General features: G+C 39.9%; 2 protein-coding genes across 2 annotated transcripts; both read right to left on the reverse strand.

Annotated features, from left to right (window-relative positions):
* Positions 1-72: 72 nt before the first annotated feature.
* On the reverse strand, positions 73-11,716 carry LOC144246120 (toll-like receptor 1). The gene has a single exon (XM_085577787.1). The coding sequence runs from the start codon at positions 6,290-6,292 to the stop codon at positions 3,896-3,898; it is 2,397 nt and encodes a 798-aa protein (XP_085433913.1). The 5' UTR covers positions 6,293-11,716; the 3' UTR covers positions 73-3,895.
* A 1,609-nt stretch (positions 11,717-13,325) lies between these two features.
* Positions 13,326-20,148, reverse strand: LOC110472022 (toll-like receptor 1). The gene is made up of 2 exons (XM_021533206.4): positions 19,990-20,148; positions 13,326-17,460 (listed from the first exon to the last, which is right to left on the reverse strand). The coding sequence occupies exon 2, from the start codon at positions 17,395-17,397 to the stop codon at positions 15,436-15,438; it is 1,962 nt and encodes a 653-aa protein (XP_021388881.3). The 5' UTR covers positions 17,398-17,460; positions 19,990-20,148; the 3' UTR covers positions 13,326-15,435.
* Positions 20,149-21,713: the final 1,565 nt, after the last annotated feature.

Consider the following 21,713-nt stretch of genomic DNA (forward strand, 5'->3'; position numbering starts at 1 on the left):
CACGCTGAGTGGCAAGCTCATGAAAATGTTTTACTTTCCTAATTAGGTCATTCTAATTAGGGCGTTCTAATTAGCCCATAGGCAGGTGTGGAGCACCAAACACGTGAGTTTGCCTTTTTTGTCACTCACGAGACGACTGACTGGGTCTGCTCCCCACAGCCTCTCCCAGAGGCTGCTGACACATCACCACCTGGGTCCTGCACACCTCCAGACACACCTGCAGGCTCTGCTGAGAGATAATGGTGACCATGATGATGATGAAGAATGGGGTTTATTTCTTCACACCTTATCAGATGCCTAAGAAGAGGGAGCCTGGCTGAACTCACTGTGCATCTCTAACACTTCCCATTTCTGTTGAAGCATTTGCATCAGGATGTTGCTCTCTTGCTGCCTGGGATCCTGCAGATCAGCCTGTACTATGCCATGGTAATGTACAGAAGGGAAAGCAGGTACAGCAGAAGTGAGGCATAAAAATAAAAGCCTGCAAACAGCAATCAGAATATGAGAAAATGGCTGGCTTGTGTTTCTTGGCCTCCCGCTTGGAAATAAGGACAGCACATTGCAAAGCCAGAGACAGCTCACGATCATGCTGTTGATTTCTAAGGTTCAGGCAGGAGGGACCAATGGCACGAGGGAGTCACGGCCACTGACCCAGCGTGGCAGCTGTCACCGGAGGAGCTCGTCCTGACTGTCCTTGCAAGCCCGCACACCTGCAAGGGGCTGCTCCAGTTGCCGGGCTGGTAAGATTTACCTGTTTTCCTCTGAGTCGAAAAGCATTGCATATGTTCTAGACTGAGTGATCATTTTCAGGAAGCAGTGATAATTTCATCGGCCACTGGGTGTCCCTCTTAGTCTGAGAAAAAGGCACAATGTAAATTCATGAGATTGCCATTTAAGATAATATTCATTTTCTCATACTTGAGAAATTAAGCTGTTCCTTCTCTTGTTTTCTGTCACTGAGTTCAATCCTGTCATACACAGAAATCTGCCCAAGGATTTAAAACTGATATCTGTGTCTTTGCTGCAAGTTTTAGTAATAAAAACATTTAAAATGTATCCTTTAAATTAAAGGATTAATTAAAAACAATTAAAACTCTGGCCTGGCTGAACACTAACTAAGCCAACACAATATTGCTTGATGAGAAATACTGTAAAGTGCTTCCTTAAAAAAGAAAACCAACCCACACCAAACCATGACAAAATGAGTCTGCTTTATTAAAGGAACTCAGAAGAAGTTTTAAGAAGCTGTAGTTTATGGTACGTACATAACCAAAATATTTGGCATCTTCATGAAAGATCTGTGAGGTGGGAAGAATAGAGTATAAAGGGCTCTTACAGCATTAATATTCCAAAAGAATATACATGGCAGAGTTGATAAACTGTTTCTTTCACACCCACCTAAAACTTACATTTCAGAACAGTCTTAAAGGTGACTTTAAGGTGAGGGACTCCTCCATGGCCCAGTCTGTGCGTTATTTAGGACATAACCCCCAGTTTGCTTATCCATTAAATTTACAGAGACCGGAAAGGCTGAATTAAGAAATTTTACTTCCTCTTTTCTTGTCTAGTAAACAGGATAGACTACACACCCTTTAGCCCATTAGCACTAAGTGTGACTGCTAATCATGTTAGGCTGTAATGCCTGGGAGGAGGAGAAGGCTTTCAGGAAGAAGAAGCACAGGATTTCTTGCTAGCATTCCCCACTTCAAAGTGTCAAGAAGTCTTAGAGAGGTAAAATTGTAAAATCATAAAATGGTTTGGGATGGAAGGGACTTCTAAAGCTCATCTAGTCCAACTCCCTGCAATGAGCAGGGACATCTTCAGATCAGATCACTCAGAGCCCTTCCCAACCTGACCTTTAATGTTTCCAGAGATGGGACATCCACAACTTCTTTGGGCCATCTCTTCTAGTGTTTCAACACCCTCATTATAAAAAATTTAAATATTGTTGGATATTGCTAATATCCAACCTAAATCAGCCTTCTTTTAGTTTATAACCAGTACCCCTTATTTTACCACAACAAGCCCTGTTAAAAGTCTGTTCTCATGTTTATTATAAGCCCTGTTTAACTACTGAAAAGCCTCAACAAGATCTCCATTCTTTTCTCCTGGCTGAACAATCCCAGCTCTCTCAGTCTGTCATAATAGGAGAGGCGCTCCAGCCTGATGATCATCTTTTTGGCCTCCACTGGACTCACTCCAACAGGTTCACATTCTTCTTATGCTGGGGCCCAGACCTGGCTGCAGCACCTCAGGTGGGCTCTCAGCAGAGCAGAGCAGAGGGACAGAATCCCCTCCCTCCCCTGCTGCCCACGGGGCTCTGGGTGCAGCCCAGGACACGTTTGGCTCTCTGCGCTGTGAGTGCCATGGCTGGGTCATGTCCAGTCTCTCATCCACCAGTATCCCTAATCCCTACTAAATCTTGATTTCTGGGTAAGGCTTTGACATGTTCCCCCACAACAGCCTCCTCTAAACTGGAAAGATACAGATTTAACGAATGTGGAAACAACTGAGTGATAATTAAGATTTAGTAGATACTTTTAGCTCTTCTTTCCAAATCTCAGGAGCCAGGCACCTGGCATCCTACTGTGATCCTGTCCAGTTAACCTGTACTGGCAGGTGGGTGCCAGCAGTGTCATCTTTGGACACCAGGAATATCTCCCACCACTTCAATTTCACTGTTTCATCTAGCTACCACACCTGGTGTGTGCTTGGTGAGCCACCTCGGTGAGTGTTAAAGACCACATCTTACCAGTTTGATCACCTCCCACGCTACCCACTGTTGTAATCTCAGGACTTTACATTTCCATTAAGTTGTAACTGTAATGACACAGCTCCACATTGCCATTGAAATGACACATGAAATTTAATGGATAAAGAATTAGATGTTTATTAGACTCTCAAATCCAAGCACAGCAAATTACTAGATGTCTCCTACTAACAAGCACTATTACTTTAATCAGTAAGATTTTAGCAGAGAAATTATTTCCCAGGGGAAAATGTCTCTTTTTTAATCTGTGTGATGACCATCAGCACCGGCTCATTAAATGAGCAAGGTGACAGAGTTCAGTAGAAGCCTAGAGATAAAGGGATTCACTTCCAAACATCAAGTTTCTAAGCCTTAGGAAACAGAAAAAACATGCAACCCAGTATAGCTTGATAGAATCACGGCAGAAAGCAGCAGTATTACAATACTGTAAAAAATAATAAGTACAGTGAATAGCAAATTCTATGAAATCATGACTTGGCAGGTACCTATCTCTAGGCAATTGGTAATGTTAATACAGCAAAGAAAGAAGAGCATCAAACAAGAATTAATGGATTCAGCTTTTCAATGCATACCCAAGAAAGTCTCTCTATGATGAAGTGAAAGATTTCTAAGAAGGGAAAACAGGCAAAAAGGATACACATATTGCACTCTTAACACCTGCTATACCAATGTACTGGATGGGATTCAAACAAGAGTATTCTTCTTCGTGTTATTTAATTAAAAAAAAAGAAAGCAAATCCTTGCAATCTTAAACTCACAACATTCATGCCAGAACAAAGATTAAAAGTATGCCTTGGCAGCCCGATGACACCAAACAAACCATTATTCTCATTACTTTCAAATATAGCATTCAACAGGAGAAGTCCAAAATAAATGCAACCTAAAAATAAGGTCAATTATTATGAAAATTTCTCTCTCATTCTCTTCATTGATGATGAGCAACTAGAAATTACTTCTGACTACATGGATGGCTTGAATAAGCAATATCAATTTCTATATGTGCCACATTTCATGACAAACTGGGGATATTGTAAGAAAACAGAAAAAAATATTGACAGTTTAATGCAAAAAAGACAAGTCAGTTATTCACATATTTATACAACTAGTAAGTGAAGCATCTCTTTCCTACTCATTTGCTTTTGGCAGGTTAATGTTAATGGCTGCCCTGAGGTTAGCCCAGAACAGGGCTCGCTTGCTCCTCTCCTTCGGCCACTCCATGTAGGTGCGCTTTGCCATGAGAGCTTTCAGCTTGTGATACCTGGCAGGGATAAGGTACGGAGGGATTGGCTCCAGTAAAATGAGGATTAAGCTGTTGGAATTCTCACTGAATAACTTGTGATGGGCAAAGTACAGCTCATAGTGACACCACTCACTCTGCACAAAGTTGGGAGACAACACAAAGATCGACTTGTAGCTCTTCTCAATGCAGTTAATGATGTTCTCCACAATGCTCTTGCCGGGGACAAAGTTTCTCTCGTGCTGGCACAGTTGTACGCAGCCCTCCCCCTTCTCCAGGTTCGGGATCAGCTCGTTCTTCACCCACAGCGAATCACGCTCGCTGTAGGAAATGAACGCGTGGAATTGCAGAACGGCCCCCTGACTCCCGGGAGGGCTGTGCCGAGCTCTGCGCTTCGTCTGCGTCCACTGCCACGTCATCCGCACGTACCACGGCACATCCAGGTAGATGCACAGAAAGGCCACCACAGCCACCAGCAGCAGCGTCAGCAGCAGAGCTGTCACAAGCAGGAGCGTTGTGTTGCAGGCCAGCGGGCTCAGGTGGAAGTCCTTGAGCTCCGTTCCTCGCAAGCCTTCGGGGTACTCGCACACGTAGGCCGCCGGCCAGCCAAACAGCTTCCCCCCCGACCGCCTCTCCAGGTGGATAAAGGCTTGCAGCTCACAGGAACACTTGAACGGGTTGTGCCCGGCCTGCAGCTCCCTGACCCTTGGGCAGCTCTTGAAGAAGTCAGCAGATGGGGTGAGGATCGAATTCATCTCCACATTCAGGAACTGCAGGGACGTAAAGCCACTGCACCCCGGCAGGTCGGCCAGCCTGTTCGATGCCAGGTTCAGCTCTTCCAAGGATTTCAGCTCCGCCACCCCCCTGGGGACATTGCTGATCTGATTGTTTTGTAGGCTGAGTTTTTTGACGTTGACTGGCAAGCACTCAAACACAACATCTGCCAACTGATTGGAGGACAGGTCCAGCTCTGTCAGAGACTCAGCCCACTGGCACTGCACGTCAGCTCCATCGTGGCGCAGCAGGTTGTTGCTCATGTCCAGGTATTTCAGTGATTTCATACGGCTGGTCATGGAGCTTACTTTGCGAAGGCTCTCAAATTTATTCTTCTTCAAAATAAGAAATTTCAGATCCATGAGAGTGCCACAATTCTGGAACAACTCATCTGTCAGGGCATTGTGAGAAAAATTTATATACTGAAATGAGCTTTTTCTATTGGGGCAAAGCATGTGTGGCATATATGCATCAGCTATTGTCAAATTGGCAATATTCATCTCTGAAAACTGTCTGTATAGGATCTCCTGGTTGAAGTAATAAACCTTATGACGAACATGCTCCAAAGTTAATGCTTTCATGGAGCCATCCAAAGAGATTAATTGTTCCATGTTGCTTAATAAGGGTAGAAATGCATATTCAGTTGGCTCCTCCAGTGGTCCTCTAAAAGTCAAATTTCTCACAGTCAATTGTTCCACAGGTGCGTACCAAATAAGCACAAAAATTTGTAAGATGATAGCCCATTGTAAGTCCACAGCATCAAGAGTGAGAGCTGTTGTCTTGATTTTCTTCAGAAGCATTAAAGGTGGAGAGGGGAAATCTTTGTAACTCATGGTATATCTTAAGTTAACTATTTTTAAGTTTTCTGAAGTGCTCATTCCATCGTACAAGAGGGAAAAAATGAAGTTTTGGTTTGCTGCAAAAGCAATGTGGAGGTTCCTTGTAGACAAGACTGTCAGACTCTGAGGTTCATACAGTGAAAAGTTTCCCAAGTTCAGGAAGACTGTGTGCAGCTGCAAATGTTTGATATACCTGAAGTCTGACCTTCGTATCATCGTAGCACTTAATCCAAGGTACTTCAAATGAAACATGTTCCCAAATTCCTGACAGATGGGCAGGGCAGTAAACTTATTGAAAGAAAGATCTAAATGTCTAAGATATGCAAGAGTTAGACAGGAAACTTTTGAAATGTTATTATGAGATAAATCTAAGTATTCTAAGTTTTCATTAAAAATAAAGACACTAAAGTCAAGCATCGTAATTAGATTATGAGAAAGATTTAATACTTGAAGGTCAGAAAGATGAATAAATTCTGAGGTACTAAGTCCAGAGATCCTATTATGTGATAAATCTAATATTTGAGTATGAACTGGAGTGTTTTTTGGAACATAAGTTAGCAAACTGCTTGAATAATTTGCAATAAATTCATCTTCTACGGTTGGCTGGATATTATTCCACAGTGTGAATATAAAGGCATAAGTAAAGACATACATATTTGTGAGGGATCTCATTATGCTATCTAGCTTTATCTTGTAAAGACAAGAGACACAGAAACACAGAAGCGTATCTTTGTTTTCTGTTCAATATGTCTCACTGATGAGTCCAGTCCTATGAAAAAAAAAGATATGAAATTTAATGAATTTCTGTTGAATGGTTGAAGTTTCTTTTTTATTGTGAAAATAAAATTCAATATAAAATCTATGTAATAAAAAATTATTTTTATATACTCCTGTTTTCAGTTCTTACCAAATGTCCTCACTCCCATTCTTTAACTCTAATTATTGACTCAGTCAAATACAAATTAATTCTCTTATAATGGGCAGGATGCCACTGGCATGTTAGAAACACATAGATGTTAAGAAATACAAATTTCTCAACAATCATGAAAAAATACAAAACTGGTACAAACCAACATCAATGCATTTATGAATAAAGGAGAGCAAAAGAACCCATCCATCTGCTGTTTCTATACATCTATAGACAAATATATAGATGAATAGATGTATATACATCTATTTATGTACATATACATAAATTTGGGTGTTGGAATTCAATATGTCCCTCAGACATTTTTGGATGTTCCGGGCCCAGGCCAGAAGCATTTGAGACCCTGGCAGGCAGCTGGAAACAACTGTGATTTTGGATTTGAACCATGGAACAATTTACCAACCTTGCAGGAAGAACAAGAAGTAACAAAAGTTTAGATATTATAGTAGAAGTAGTCACAAAGTAGAGGGAAGAATTTTTGAGTGCTGTACAGGGGGGTTTTAGGTCTTGTACATGGGGGTCAGAAGTTTTAAGACGGAGGGATTTGGGCCTGCCCTGTCCTCCCTCTTTCTTCTTCCTTACCTCCATGTTCTTGGTGATGTTGGCACTCACAGATTGGTTTAGACTAGAAGGGCATCATTTAAAATAGGTAATAGGCATTGGGGAAAAACTATAAACATTTAACACGTAATGTACCATATAAAAGATAGCACCAGCCCTGGGCGGGGAGAGAGAAGAAGAAGACAGGAGTCAGAGAGGATGTCAGGGTGTGTGTGCGCCTCTGCCTGAGCAGCTGAGCAGACCGCAGCAGCTCAAGAAGAAAATCTTTTAGATAACATGCAATAAACTGCCTTGAGACCAGACAACAGAAGACTACTGAGTCTTTCTTTAAAAGCATGGGTTGGAGGAGAGACTTTTCTGCCACACGGAGCCACCCCTGACCTAGAGGTGAGCTCCAGCCTTTGGGAACAAAACTCCAGTAAAACCACCTTCACAGCAACTGGTGCAAAAACAACCTCTTCACTCAGAGGATATTCTTCTTTGCACCCCAAAGACCCTGGACATTGCCATGCACCGTCTCAGGGTCAGATTATCAGCTTTGTTCTTGCTATAGCACAAAGACATAAGAGTCCATTTTTTCCAATGGACCAAGAATTCTGAGGAATTATACTGTCCATTGTATTGGGTTTGTATGGTGAGGTTTTGGGAGCAGGGGAATTACAGGTCTGGTTTCTGTGAGAAGCTGCCAGAAGCTTCCTCTGTGTTCCACGGAGCCAGTGGCAGCCGGATCCAAGGCCATGCTCATCCACAGCATTAGCAGTGCCTCTGAGATACCATGGTGAAGAAGGGGGGAAAAGCGCTGGGAACAGCAACTGCAGCTGGGAGAGGGGAGTGAGAATATGGGGAAGAAACAGCTCTGCAGACACCAAGGTCAGTGCAGAAGTTGGGGGAGGAGGTGTTCCAGGTGCTGGAGCAGAGATTCCTCTGCAGCCCATGGTGAGGCAGCTGTGCCCTTGCAGCCCATGGAGGTCCATGGTGGAGCAGAGATCCACCTGCAGCCATGGAAGACCCCATGCTGGAGCATGTAGATGGCTGAAGGAGGAAGGAGGCTGTGACCTCATGGGAGGCCCATTTAGAACAAGCTCCTGGCAGGACCTGTGGTGCTGTGGAGAGAGGAGCCCACTCTGGAGCAGGATTGTTGATAGGACTGTCACCTCATGGAGGATCGATTCAGGAGCATCCCATGCCTGAAGGACTGTGCCCCATGGAAGGGATCCATCCTGAAGGGTTCTCGAACAACTGCAGCCAGTGGGAAGGACTCACACTGGAGAAGTTTATGCAGAACTATCTCCAGTGGAAGGGACCTCAGGATGGAGCAGGGGAATAGAGTGAGGAGGAAGAAGTAGGAAATAACAAGTGATGAACAGACCACAGCCCCCATTCTCTGACCCACTGTGCCATTGGGAGAGGAGGTTGAGCATTCAGAAGTGAAACTGAGCCCAAGGAACAAGGGAGGTCTGGGACTAAGGTGTTTTGGGATTTGATTTTATTTCTCATTATCCTACTCTGATTAAATTTTAATAAATTAAATTAATTTCTCAGGTTCAGTCTGTTTTGCCTGTGATAGTAATGGGTGAGTGATCTCTCTCTGCCTTTATCTGGCTCACAAACCTTTAATTTTATATTTTCTTCCCTGTCCAGTTGAGGAAGGGAGTGATGAAATGGCTTGGGTGGACAGCTGGCACCCAGCCAGGGTCAACCCTCCACACTCCACACAAATGAATATTGTAATACCAGTCTGACCAAAAGCATACTAATGGTAATACCACATCATGACTGCACTATGCACTATGCATGAAGCAGTGATACCCAAAATCTGAAAGAAAACACTAGACATTACCAAAGACTCCAGAATTTTCTAGGTGTACTATGAAATTTCCTACATTTTCCTATGATTGGAATTTGACAAAGAACCTATCTAAAAATAGTGAGGGATGATTAATCTAGTTCTAAGTATCAAAAACCCAAGTAGGAAAGGATTTTATAGATGTAGTCCAGCTGAATTAATACCTAGTCATGCCTATCAATATTCTCCATGGGCTTGGAGAGGCATCAGTCCTTTTTAGAAAAACCATGACCTGGGCATTACTCTCTTGTTGGCAAGCACTAAACAAAACACACAGACAATATGAAGCATAAACAACTAATAAACAGTTTCAGGAGACAAACATCCCCAGTTTTTTCTGTTCTGATTTTTTGTTAAAAATATCTAAAATCCCAAAGTTTTAAAATTCTATCCCTGTGTAATCTTTTGTTAAATAGAAACCAAAACCTTTTTTTTTTTTTTAATAGTTCTACGTAATAATGTGTGCTAGTCCCTAATAATTTGACCAACTGATATCAAAACTCAACCCTTCCCATCCAAGTTTCCTATCAGGCTTAATCAACTTTTTTCTTAATCAAGTAAAGCAAAAATACATGCAATTAACATCACCAAAAGCATTAAAATAATAAATCACTAAAGTATTTCTACCTCTACTGAATCCAATAGAGAGGCCAAATTACTCCTTCAAGATCTGCCCATCTGTCAGGAATTTGGGAAACTGTTTCATTTGGAGTACCTTGGATTAAGTGCTACAATGATACGAAAGTTGTGCTAGGGTATCTGAAGACACAAAAGAAATGAAGTTTCATTTCTGGGGATGGTTGGTCAAAGTACAGTACCAATTGAAGACAAAACAAGACAAGGAGATCTGGCTCAGCTCCTTCAAAGTGCAGTTGACTCTGTTCTTCAGAGTCTGGGCTGATAAACAATCTAACTCTTGAATCAAATAAACTTTGATCTAGAACTATCTGGAGGAACTTCCTCCTGGCCTAAAGGGATGTCAGTAATAAAGAAAGAAATGTTCTGAAGGGAGAAAAAAACAGAAATATATTCTCTGTACATGCTCTAGCACCAGATGAGTTTTAATTTACTGTACATGCTATGCCAGATACTGCAACAAGACACAAGCCACACTCTTATAGCCCTGCAGAGTACTATAGTCAAAGAGTAAAGCAAATATACCTAGAAAAGCAATAATAAGGATCAAGTGTTACCCCTCCAATGCTGTTTTAGAATAGTCTTAAATTAGAGTTGGCTGAGAATTAAAACTGCCATACTTAATTATTTTTCTCCTTTTCCTCTTTGCTGAATTTCAGATGAGTGTTTTCACTGAAACTTCAAAATGCAAGAGTATCTTCTAACATTAAAGAAACACCAGCACCTGAAATTTGATGAAGTCCAAGATATATATCAAAGAGAAAATTATTATAAATAATGAAGCAAATATAACCCACCTTTTGTGCATGGAATTCATCTCCAAGTTGAAGAACAGGCAAAAGTCCTCCGCATACTTGCTTAGCATCCTCAAAACAGAATTTCAAACATATGTAATCTTCAGGGTGGGAGATCTCACATGAGATGATAATTTCTCAATAATTACTTACCTCAGGAAGAAAAAAAAAAAAAAACAGGGCTTTTTAAAACAAGATATACAATTATAAGAATTAAGAAAACGTCCTTGCAACCTTTCAATGCAGGTATTAAGAGCACAATGAAAGGAAACTTTTCACAGCTCAGACTAAAAATACATTTACTTCTGTAATATTTACATAACTATCTGGTTTAGAAGGAAATAAATCTATCTGTAGTGTAGAATATTTTCCTTGGCAAGATTCTTCAACTAATTTTGCATTTCTAATTTCAAGGCTGCTTCTGATGCTACACAGATGTTCTAGAAATCTGTCAACTGCATCTCCTCTTTGCACACACAGAAAAGAGGAAGCAGAACCCTTACTGTCAACTTTGGTTCATATTAAAATCTCTTGCAGAGCTCTACCCTACCAAAATTTTTTGCTCATCAGGGAGAGTAGTTAATGTAGCACACAGATGGATGACAGAAGTTTATATCTCAAAAGCTAGTAACAGGGGCAAACTGGCACAGTTAAAAACTTTTACAGGCCAATCATTTTTACAGTAGAATGGTTATCGAGGATACCTCACATTGTGGCTTTCTCTTAAAAAATTATAAAAATTAAGAGAATATTCCCTATGACAAGACAGCTGTAATGAAGCCACAAAGAATACGACAAGAGAGGGCAATCTGGGGCTGAAGGAATCCAAGAAAGCAGCCATTCAGTAAATATTGTGAACAGGTACATGAGCCTGGGAGAAAATCAACATCTGTGACCCAAGACAAGATAAGGGATCATGAATGTTTCTCAATAAGCAGCAAGAGTATTTGCCAGCTGATTCCATCTAGACTCCAAGTTAAAAGAGACACTCCTATTGCTAGGCATCAATCCATGATACTGATCAGAGTAAGGCACTTGTTGATTGAACAATGATATCACAATTAGCCAAAACAGTGGCATCTTTACTTTGAATATAATTCCTAGAAAAAAATTGCTGCATGGATAAAATCAATACACCATCAGTTTTCATCATAACTGACTGTAGTGCACACAGAACTATTAGTTGTCATATGTTTAATTTTTTTACCACTGTTCTTTATGAATCTTTAAAATACATTCAAATAAATAGTTTTCCCTAAAGAAAAATTTGTAGATAGTTAAAATAAAACTGATACTCCTGAATACCTCTGTTAAAATATTAGGAACCTTTCATAATTTATTTTTACTAACCAATTCACCAAAGTTTTGTTTGGAGCTGGTTTCAATTTACTGATTCAGTCATTTTTCATGACAGGCAAAAACGAAAGCAATGTATTTATGTTCATGTATTTTGAAATGTAACAGCTATATACAATCTTTCCCATAGCCAGCTCACATATGTTCATGCAGATACCTTGTTCCATTTCTGAATTTTACACTGCTGGGGTTTGTTGCAGTTTGTTCTATCAATGTTCAAAAAAAGACATTTCACACTTCTGCCCATATTTCATCATTATTTACCCAGAGAGGAACCACAACTATCCTTGGTCAGGCATGAAAAGCAGTTCAGGACCAGCACCATGACGAGTGTGAAGAAGGGAACTTACATGTGCAAGACATGGGATTAAAGCATACTCACAGCAGATGAACTAATTGAAGCACTAATGAAAAGTTAATACAATAATTGAAGGTTAGCAAAGCTGGTGTTTTGTCACATCAAGGAATTTAACTGTAATTGTCATATGTCAAGTAGGTGAAAAAAAAAAGACTAAATGCCACCACAAGTCAAAGTGAGCAGATACCATACCGCATTCATGCTCTAGCTATTTTGCTTTGGTATAAATAGACACAAGGATCAAAGCAGTGGAAATCAAACTGGTAACCCAGAGCCACCTTGTAGAACACACAATTTTCTCACGTATTGATTATAAATACTGTTTTCTCTTGACAAAACAGTGACTACGAATGAGCATTATAGGCAATCTCAGCAAATATTTCCAAAAGAAAAAAAACAACTAACTAAAGACTTGAGTAAAAACATGGGTTTCACAGAAGTTTCGAAACTTCCTCTCAGCAGAATCTCCCACAGAATCCCATTATTTTCCCTTGAGTGCCTTTCCTTCCTCTAACTCTTTGCAGCTGAAGTTCAGTGAAGATGTTTTGTAACATTTCTAAAGCTGAAGAAGAGCTGAGGTCTCAGCAGGCAACCCACATGGTGTTAAGTCTAACTGTCTGCCAGTTTCCTTTATACTACATACTACTTAAATATACATAAAAACATTTATGCCTTTACACTTCCATTTCATCCCGCACATTTTTTAGGTTTTGGAGGGTGTTTAACTCCCAGGTTATCAGTTTTGTATGTTGATACTTTTATGTATGTAAAAATAGCATTCCTGCCAGTCACCAAGATGACTAATCAAATGCCAGGAATCTGCTCTGATACAGTATCTTACATCAGAACACATTTACACACTCCCTTTTCCTGCTGGAGTGCAGCAGCAGTTAGACATTTCAGTGCAGAACCAAATGCAGGCACATATCACAGGGCTGCACAGAAAAGGTTAGTCCCTTTCCAAACTATGCAGATAAGCTGTACTGGTAGACTACACATAGCCCCATGAACACGGAAAAATTTCTTTATTAATTAAATCTGGTTTTATGGAAAGGGTTGAGAGTATGACAGACAGTGAGATAATTGTTTGAAATATTCTAATAACACTTGAGAAACTCATTCTTTCTTGTGGAATCAGAGAAATTAGCTCTAAAGATTCATTGCACATTTAGCTGTTTAATCACGTATTTGGCACATATGGGAAAAAAAGATAATAGTATGTAGGCTTCTGGTTCCAAAGTACAAGTTTTAATTGATGTCCATGCTCATTACAAGCCACTCTTTCCAATTTATTCACTCAAGGATTCTGGAATCCAGAAACCTGTAATACCAGAGAACTGTAATTATATACTTCTGCTTATCATAATATCAACTATATCCCCTGAGGTCACATAGTTCCAAGTTCTTTCCAAAGTGGCAAACAAACCTTGCTTGACTTGTTAAAACCTTCCTCTCCTTTATTTCTGGTAATGGTAATAGCTTCCACACGAGTAACAGGAAGATTTCTTGGAAACTCTATGACTTTCAAAGGGTTTCTCTGTCTTCCAGCCAACAGAAGAAGCCAGATGAGTTCTTAAGGTTACACACAACAAGGGAATGTTAATTGTATTGCAGATGTTTCAAGAGTTACTGGCCGAAAACTCTGAGGCTTTTAAAGAAAAATTTCAAGCAAGGTACTACATAATCCAGCTGTCCCTGGTTGTGAGAAAGGGATAGGCAAAACAAGCTGTCTGAGCATTTTCAGTTTTCAAAGGGTTAAATGAGTCACACACTGAGGCAGTAGTGGGAAGGGGAGGAGGAAGCAGAGAAAACATTTACACAGTCCTGAATGAAATGTCTGCAATTTGGTAACAGGTGTGTTATATTAATTTTGAGACTAAGTGGGATGAGAGAGCTAAAGGTGTTAAATTTGACCTTTCTTCTAAAGATCATAAACAGTCACTCACAGGACAAGGCTTCAGGTCAAGAAATCTCAGACTACTTAGACCTCAGGCAAGCATCAAAATTAAAACCTTTTGCTGGTAATGGAAGACAGAAATAAGAGAAAAGGGAAACATTCTATACTACATGAGAATTTCATAATAACGTCCCTTTTTCTCACAAATACATTGTTGAAAAACATTTTTGAAGGGAAACTTCCTGCTTGATGGTCATCTAGCTCTGGTATTTCAAACAATCTTCCCTTGTTGGGACAAAGAGGAAGTTGGGGCAAAGAAGAGTCATCATCTTGAGCAGGTGTGAATGTTTGCCTGAGCCCAACCATGCTTTCTTGAAGCTAAAACAGTAGAAGTACAGACAGAGGGGCCTGCTATATTTCTGTAAAGGAAAGCAAATATTGTAAATGTAGTTTGTTTTTCTAACTCAGTGAATAAACCATTAAATTACCTGCTGTCCAAGACCTGGGAAATTTTTTCAAACTCTGACTGGTTATTGACTTTCTGACCACAAGTCATAGCCATGCTAGAAGAGATACTGTTTCAGCAGAAAAGGACAGATTCTTTTAATAATAAGTATAAAGTAAGATATATGGATGAGAAGACAAAAAGTAGAAAGCCAGGGGGGAAAAAAGCATGATTTAGAGATGTCAGGAGTTTCTCAAAACTTAGACAATATGATGAAGGCAGTTCTGTTACTGTGGATGCCCCCCCACCCCTCTGGTCAAGGTATCTCTCAGGATCAAAATGGTACCAGGATTCTATGGGTATTAGAGCTCTTCAATTCATTGCTTTTCCCTTGCTGTAATACCAAACTAAAAAGTGAAGTGCCTCACTTTTTTTTTTTCTTAAGAAAAAAGCACAAAAGTTTTCTTCCTTGCTCAGTCCTTGTTTTGGGCATGTTCAAAGTTCACAAACTTCTGTATCTGGGTCCTATCCTTATATTCACCGAATCTGAGCAAAGACTACTTGGCAACCATTTTGAGCTCTGGACTTCTGGTACCTTCTCAGGATCCTTAATTTTCTCTCACATGGAACTATTTTAGCAGAAGATCTACAAAGCTGTCTATATTTTGTGATTAAAGCAGCTCTGCAAAGTATCCAGAAGCTGAAGCATTCTTCCACATGACTATACTAACTGTTCCAGATTTTATACTGCTGAGAAAAACTCACTACAATATTTCAAGACGTATTTCAAAATCCACATTCAAATTCATTTGCAATTTGCTATCTCAAGAGATTTGCAATAAGGTGAATTGAATTTTGACTAGTTAGGAGGCAACACAGACAACTAGTTAGAAAAAAGATTGTGTAATAAAATGTTAAATACATTTACAATGAATGGAAATCATATTTATTATTTCACTAAGAAAAAACAGACGAAACTCCAATAGAAAGATCCTTAATCTGTTTCCTCAGACAACTTTTCATCAGCTTTTGGCAGGTTAATGTTAATGGCTGCCCTGAGGTTAGCCCAGAACAGGGCTCGCTTGCTCCTCTCCTTCGGCCACTCCATGTAGGTGCGCTTTGCCATGAGAGCTTTCAGCTTGTGATACCTGGCAGGGATAAGGTACGGAGGGATTGGCTCCAGTAAAATGAGGATTAAGCTGTTGGAATTCTCACTGAATAACTTGTGATGGGCAAAGTACAGCTCATAGTGACACCACTCACTCTGCACAAAGTTGGGAGACAGCACAAAGATCGATTTGTAGCTCTTCTCAATGCAGTTAATGATGTTCTCCACGATGCTCTTGCCGGGGACAAAGTTTCTCTCGTGCTGGCACAGTTGTACGCAGCCCTCCCCCTTCTCCAGGTTCGGGATCAGCTCGTTCTTCACCCACAGCGAATCACGCTCGCTGTAGGAAATGAACGCGTGGAATTGCAGAACGGCCCCCTGACTCCCGGGAGGGCTGTGCCGAGCTCTGCGCTTCGTCTGCGTCCACTGCCACGTCATCCGCACGTACCACGGCACATCCAGGTAGATGCACAGAAAGGCCACCACAGCCACCAGCAGCAGCGTCAGCAGCAGAGCTGTCACAAGCAGGAGCGTTGTGTTGCAGGCCAGCGGGCTCAGGTGGAAGTCCTTGAGCTCCGTTCCTCGCAAGCCTTCGGGGTACTCGCACACGTAGGCCGCCGGCCAGCCAAACAGCTTCCCCCCCGACCGCCTCTCCAGGTGGATAAAGGCTTGCAGCTCACAGGAACACTTGAACGGGTTGTGCCCGGCCTGCAGCTCCCTGACCCTTGGGCAGCTCTTGAAGAAGTCAGCAGATGGGGTGAGGATCGAATTCATCTCCACATTCAGGAACTGCAGGGACGTAAAGCCACTGCACCCCGGCAGGTCGGCCAGCCTGTTCGATGCCAGGTTCAGCTCTTCCAAGGATTTCAGCTCCGCCACCCCCCTGGGGACATTGCTGATCTGATTGTTTTGTAGGCTGAGTTTTTTGACGTTGACTGGCAAGCACTCAAACACAACATCTGCCAACTGATTGGAGGACAGGTCCAGCTCTGTCAGAGACTCAGCCCACTGGCACTGCACGTCAGCTCCATCGTGGCGCAGCAGGTTGTTGCTCATGTCCAGGTATTTCAGTGATTTCATACGGCTGGTCATGGAGCTTACTTTGCGAAGGCTCTCAAATTTATTCTTCTGCAAGATTAATATCTCCAGCTGATGTAGGTTGTCACATTTTTGAAAAAGAAAATCTGTTAAATCATTCTTTAAAAAATTTAGGTATCTAAAGGGACTCTTAGATGAAGGACAAAGCATATGAATCATCTCAGAATCAGCTATTGTCATGTCTTCAATATTCATGTCTGCAAATATTTTGTATAGGTCATCCTGTGTGAAGTACATGTCCGTGATTATAATTTTCTTCATTGTCAGTGCTTTCATAGAAGTACCTGAATAGTCAAAGTCATAACTTTCAATGTCTGACAGTTGTGTTACATTGTTAGTATTGAAGTATTCAATGGACGAGTGCCATACAGTCTGAAAAATTTCCATAAGAGCATTCCAATCCACTGACACATTTGTCAGTGTCAGATTTTGTAACCTGGATCCTTGTGTGAAATTAGATAATAAAGCTATCAATTTTTTTACATTGTCATTTGTGATTTCTGACAATGACAGACTTTCTGTAGTATTTTGTATCACAACCCAATCAAAATCAGCTTTGGACTGATTACTGTTTGTATACAGGAGTGGCAGGCTCTTGATTTTTTGTTTAGAATCATCTTCTGGAAAATTGTTAGAAACAGATGTAAAGAGTTCATCTTCCACAGACAGGCTGATGTGGCTCCAAAAACTTAATGCAAACAGACACTTGTAAAGAAAACAGTTTCTAAAAAAGCTTGTATTCTGTGTCATACTGTTTTCTGTTTCCTTGAAGACGCTCAGTACTTTTCTTAACTGTCCATCTTTGTTCTAATCCTGCAGAAAACAAAGAAACACAAGCAAAAACCAGATTGTATTAAGTAGCTGTGCAGGAACCATCAGAAAGAGAGATTCTGAGAGATTCTTTTAAGGTTCCAATTTCTCACTCTGTTTGATTCAAAAAGCAATGATTTTCTACAATCATTCAGAAGAGTCATTCATTATTAACAGATTACTGAATTTTTTATTTGGCAACTATGGTGTATTTATCAAATAATGAGTCAGTTTTTAACAAAATATGTCTGATTTCATATGTGTCTAAAATTTGCTGTTTAGTTACAGCATTACTGCTGTGATACAGTGTATTATGAAGGCTTCCTAAATTGTGTAATACACTTTGATTAGAAAGTACAATAACTGGTGTCAACACGTCATCGTCTACTCAGATTCTCCCTTAAATGATGTGAACTGGGCTCAGAGACATTATTTAAAAATGGACTTTTGACAGCAACCCTTAGACTGAAACATAGAATGAAGGTTCAAGAGACATTCCTCAAAAGTTGAATGTTTTTAGATAGCTGAGACTGGATCATCAGTGCTTCTTGTAACTGGGGAAATGGGGGTGAGGGTAGAATGATCTATATTTATGCCTTGGGGAAGTCCACAGAAGGGTTCACTTTTTGTCTGAGCTTAAGCATTTCCTGAATTTAGACTCTGAAATTGGGGTGCTCACATCTCACTTGACATGTGTACAAAGAGAACACCAGACACATGCTGGCAATATTTGCAGGCTACACAAAAATATATCAGTTGTAGAACCTCTCTACACAAAATCCAGCCCTGATTTAAGGACACTGACCTCAAACATCTCTGTTGTGTGAGAGGTTTATTCAAACAGACTTTAAAGGGGAAAATGATAACTGTGTCTTTGCTTTGGTTTTCCCTATTAGAGGTAACTTTTTCTTTCTGAATGTAGCAGTTTAGGATAGCCAGCCTCCCTTTGTTTAAGTCAGCCATTGAGAATACTGTCTTAAATCTCCTTTTAGGTATTGCATAAATCCATTAGACTTCCCATCTAAAAGAGGAACTGGCAAGAACTTGGTTTTAACACTTTTAAATGTGTAAATATTATTTAAAGTTGTTTTCCAGATTTCTAATGTCTTTTTATTTCCTCTTCTTTCTCTTTCCCTCCCATTAATTTTAAATCATATTGTTGCCCAAAATTTCCCATAGTATTTATTAATGACTGCACAGGCCTTCAACTTTCACTTGATATTGAAGAGGTTAAATTCTGAGTTTATATATTTCTAATGACTCTAGAATGAGACAGTAGCTATCACCTGACAGACTGATTTAGAACTTCAAAGACTACATTCACTGCACCATTAACCATTCCACAAGCTTTCTCAGAACTACTGGGGCAAAATACATGTTCTACTTGATCTAACAAAAAGAAAAAAAAAAAAGTACACTGAGTTCTTTTTTAAAGAATGCATGAAACTAAGCTTGGAAATCATCTAGAAAAAGCAGGGTAATATGGCAAAACTTTTCCAGCCTTTTTCCAAATTCTCATTTGGAAAAATTATATGCATCACAGCCCTCAAAATGCACTTGGGTATATTCAATCCTGTTCTTCTGATTGTTTGGGCAACTCTACTAATGTGTTTATAAATTTATGTGCTTAAAATATGTAGCTTCAAGAGAAAGCTGAAAAAAAAAATTTACCTTTAAATCATTATTCCTTCTTTGGATAAAATTTCAGCAATATCCATGGACTAGATGAAAAAAGGATAGGAGTCTTCTACATGTGTTTTATTTTCTTTCTATTTCATATATCCTAGCATTCAGTCAAATTATTTATGAGTACCTTAAAAATTTCTTTAGAATATCATAGGAAGCAACACAAGTAAAAAGCTTTTATAACATATAACCTGTGATTTGGAGACTAATACTGTAGAAATTATCCTTCACAGTCATATCACATTTAATTCAGAAGCATCCTCATGTCTTCAAACGTGATAAAAAAAGCTTAATCAAGAAAACAATCCAGGAGGGTAGGCAAGCAAAGAGCATAGTAGGAAAGTGCCCTGTTGTTTATAGAGAAAGGGGAGAGAAAAAAAATGAGGTTTTAAGAGTTTTGCCAATATGAAACTGGTATAAACTGACTAAACTTCCATATAAGAAATATACAGAATACTTTTAGCTAAGACAGTTCAGTATTAAGACATGCACTTCACAAGATACCAACATAGCAAAAACCTCTGATGTTACAAACATGCCTTCAACAAGGATGAAACACATGATCAGGTTAGACCCAGTTCCTGAACTGGAGAAAAACTACTGTCATCACTCTGCCTCACTTAATTATGGGTGTAGTGCTAATAAAAAGAGACTGCTACTTGGACAGTTTTTTGGAGAAATATTCTGAACACAAGCAACTTCACCATCATTGCTTACCCATACACTTAAAAGAACATCGTACACATGCTGTGGAATACAAGGCACATTTTAAAATAAGATACAGAAGATAAAACAATTCCAGCTAACTAGCAACAGCAAAAGTCAACAAAATTAAAACTTTCTCACCAGAAATCCCTGCTGTCCGAAAAAGCAGAAAGTGTTCTCAGGAAAACAAAAAAAAAGAAAAACTTCCTGTAACTTTATCCTATTGAGTAACAATACTTAGGAACACCCAAATTTTTACATACCGGTTTGTGCCATCTACTGACAGCTTGTGAAATGGCATTTGCTTTTCTCCAGATATATTTTTCACATACATTACTGTAATATCCCCCTATTCTATTATTATTGAACTTTGTGGCTTTATGCTTTGCAATATATTAAACAAGAGAAAAATGAATATTTTTACCAACTTTATACCTTCATTAAATTAAGATGAAAATAAGTACTTCTTTTGAATAAGAAATTCAAACACCTTCCTATCTGAATTTAATCATGATCTAAGTCTCTATGCATTATGTTAATTTTTCATCCATTTAGCTATACCAATTTAGTTGTCAGACTCTTATCAAGGCTGGTTTATAAAAGTACCATTTGTCTTAGTTTAATTTCCATTTAATGGGAATGGAATAATAATCCCTCTCCTGCTCCAGCAGTGTTGTTATTGGGTTAAACAGTGAACATGGATACATTGAGAGGGGTTTGTTTTGGTTTTTTTGTTTTGGTTTTTTTGTTTGTTTGGGTTTTTTGTTTTGGTTTTGTTTTGTTTTTTTGGTTGTTTTTTTTTTTTTTTAATTAAAACAGAGCTGTGACTTTGGTACTGAATGGCCAAACACAGGGCTACTGTCCTGGCAAAGACATAAACCAGTCTCTCTTCATTTCTTGATAATATTGGTTAGAAATTCCACCATAGCTGAGACCTAAATACAGAACTGCCACACTGTAACTTACCTTTCTGGGTTAGCATATTAATGATTTAATGATTCATATTCATGATCTAATATTTCATTATATTAATAATATACATTCATTATTTAATATTTCAATTATTCAGGCAGCAGAGGAAATAATCTAAAAAATTACTTTTTTGCTTTGAGGCTTATTCTGTATATTAAATATAATTTCTCGGCCTCAAGTGAAAAGAAGTCATCCAAAAATGAAATTGAAAGATAGGACAGGTAGTAAGTAACTGAGATACTTCAGAGATTTATGCCTGGTAAAGTCACATAGCATGATCGGTATTTGTAAAACACCCTTCTGACAGCTGTTGTGACCGCTTGGAGTAGCTCTTCTCAGTGGCTCACAGTGTGCCGGTTTGCCTTCTATGTCAAAACTTCTCTCGTTGGCAGACTAGTGATAGAAATGCTGCTATATTGTCTTTCACCATGCTTTGCCTTAAGACAGCAAAAAAGAGGAACGGGTATGAGGAACTACACGGAAACAAGAACCACGGCTACTGGGAACAGCCTGAAAGCTCTTTGCTCAACCAAGTGTTTCACCGACTGACTGGAAATGCGTGCGGGGAGCGCCGGCTCCTGCCACGGCATCTCCGGTACACACAGCGGTATCGAAAAGCTGCATCTCCGTTCAATTCCGCAACCCCACGGTCAGTAAGTGCTCACTTTGAGGAAGGATCAGACTTTCTTAAAAAAAAGAAAAAAATAATGCCAGCTCAGCAACTAGATTAATTTGGACTTTTTCTCTCATTGGATGGCTGAGCACTGAACCGGCTTCCCAGCGAAGCAGCCACAGCACTAAGCTTGTCCAAGAAACGTTTGGAGACGACGCTCTCAGGCACGTGGCGTAATTCCTGGGATGGCCTGCACAGGGCCAGGAGTTGGACCCGTTGA

The sequence above is a fragment of the Lonchura striata genome, chromosome 4, assembly GCF_050655825.1.
Source record: "Lonchura striata isolate lonStrDom1 chromosome 4, ASM5065582v1, whole genome shotgun sequence".
In the NCBI taxonomy this organism is placed as follows: domain Eukaryota; kingdom Metazoa; phylum Chordata; class Aves; order Passeriformes; family Estrildidae; genus Lonchura; species Lonchura striata.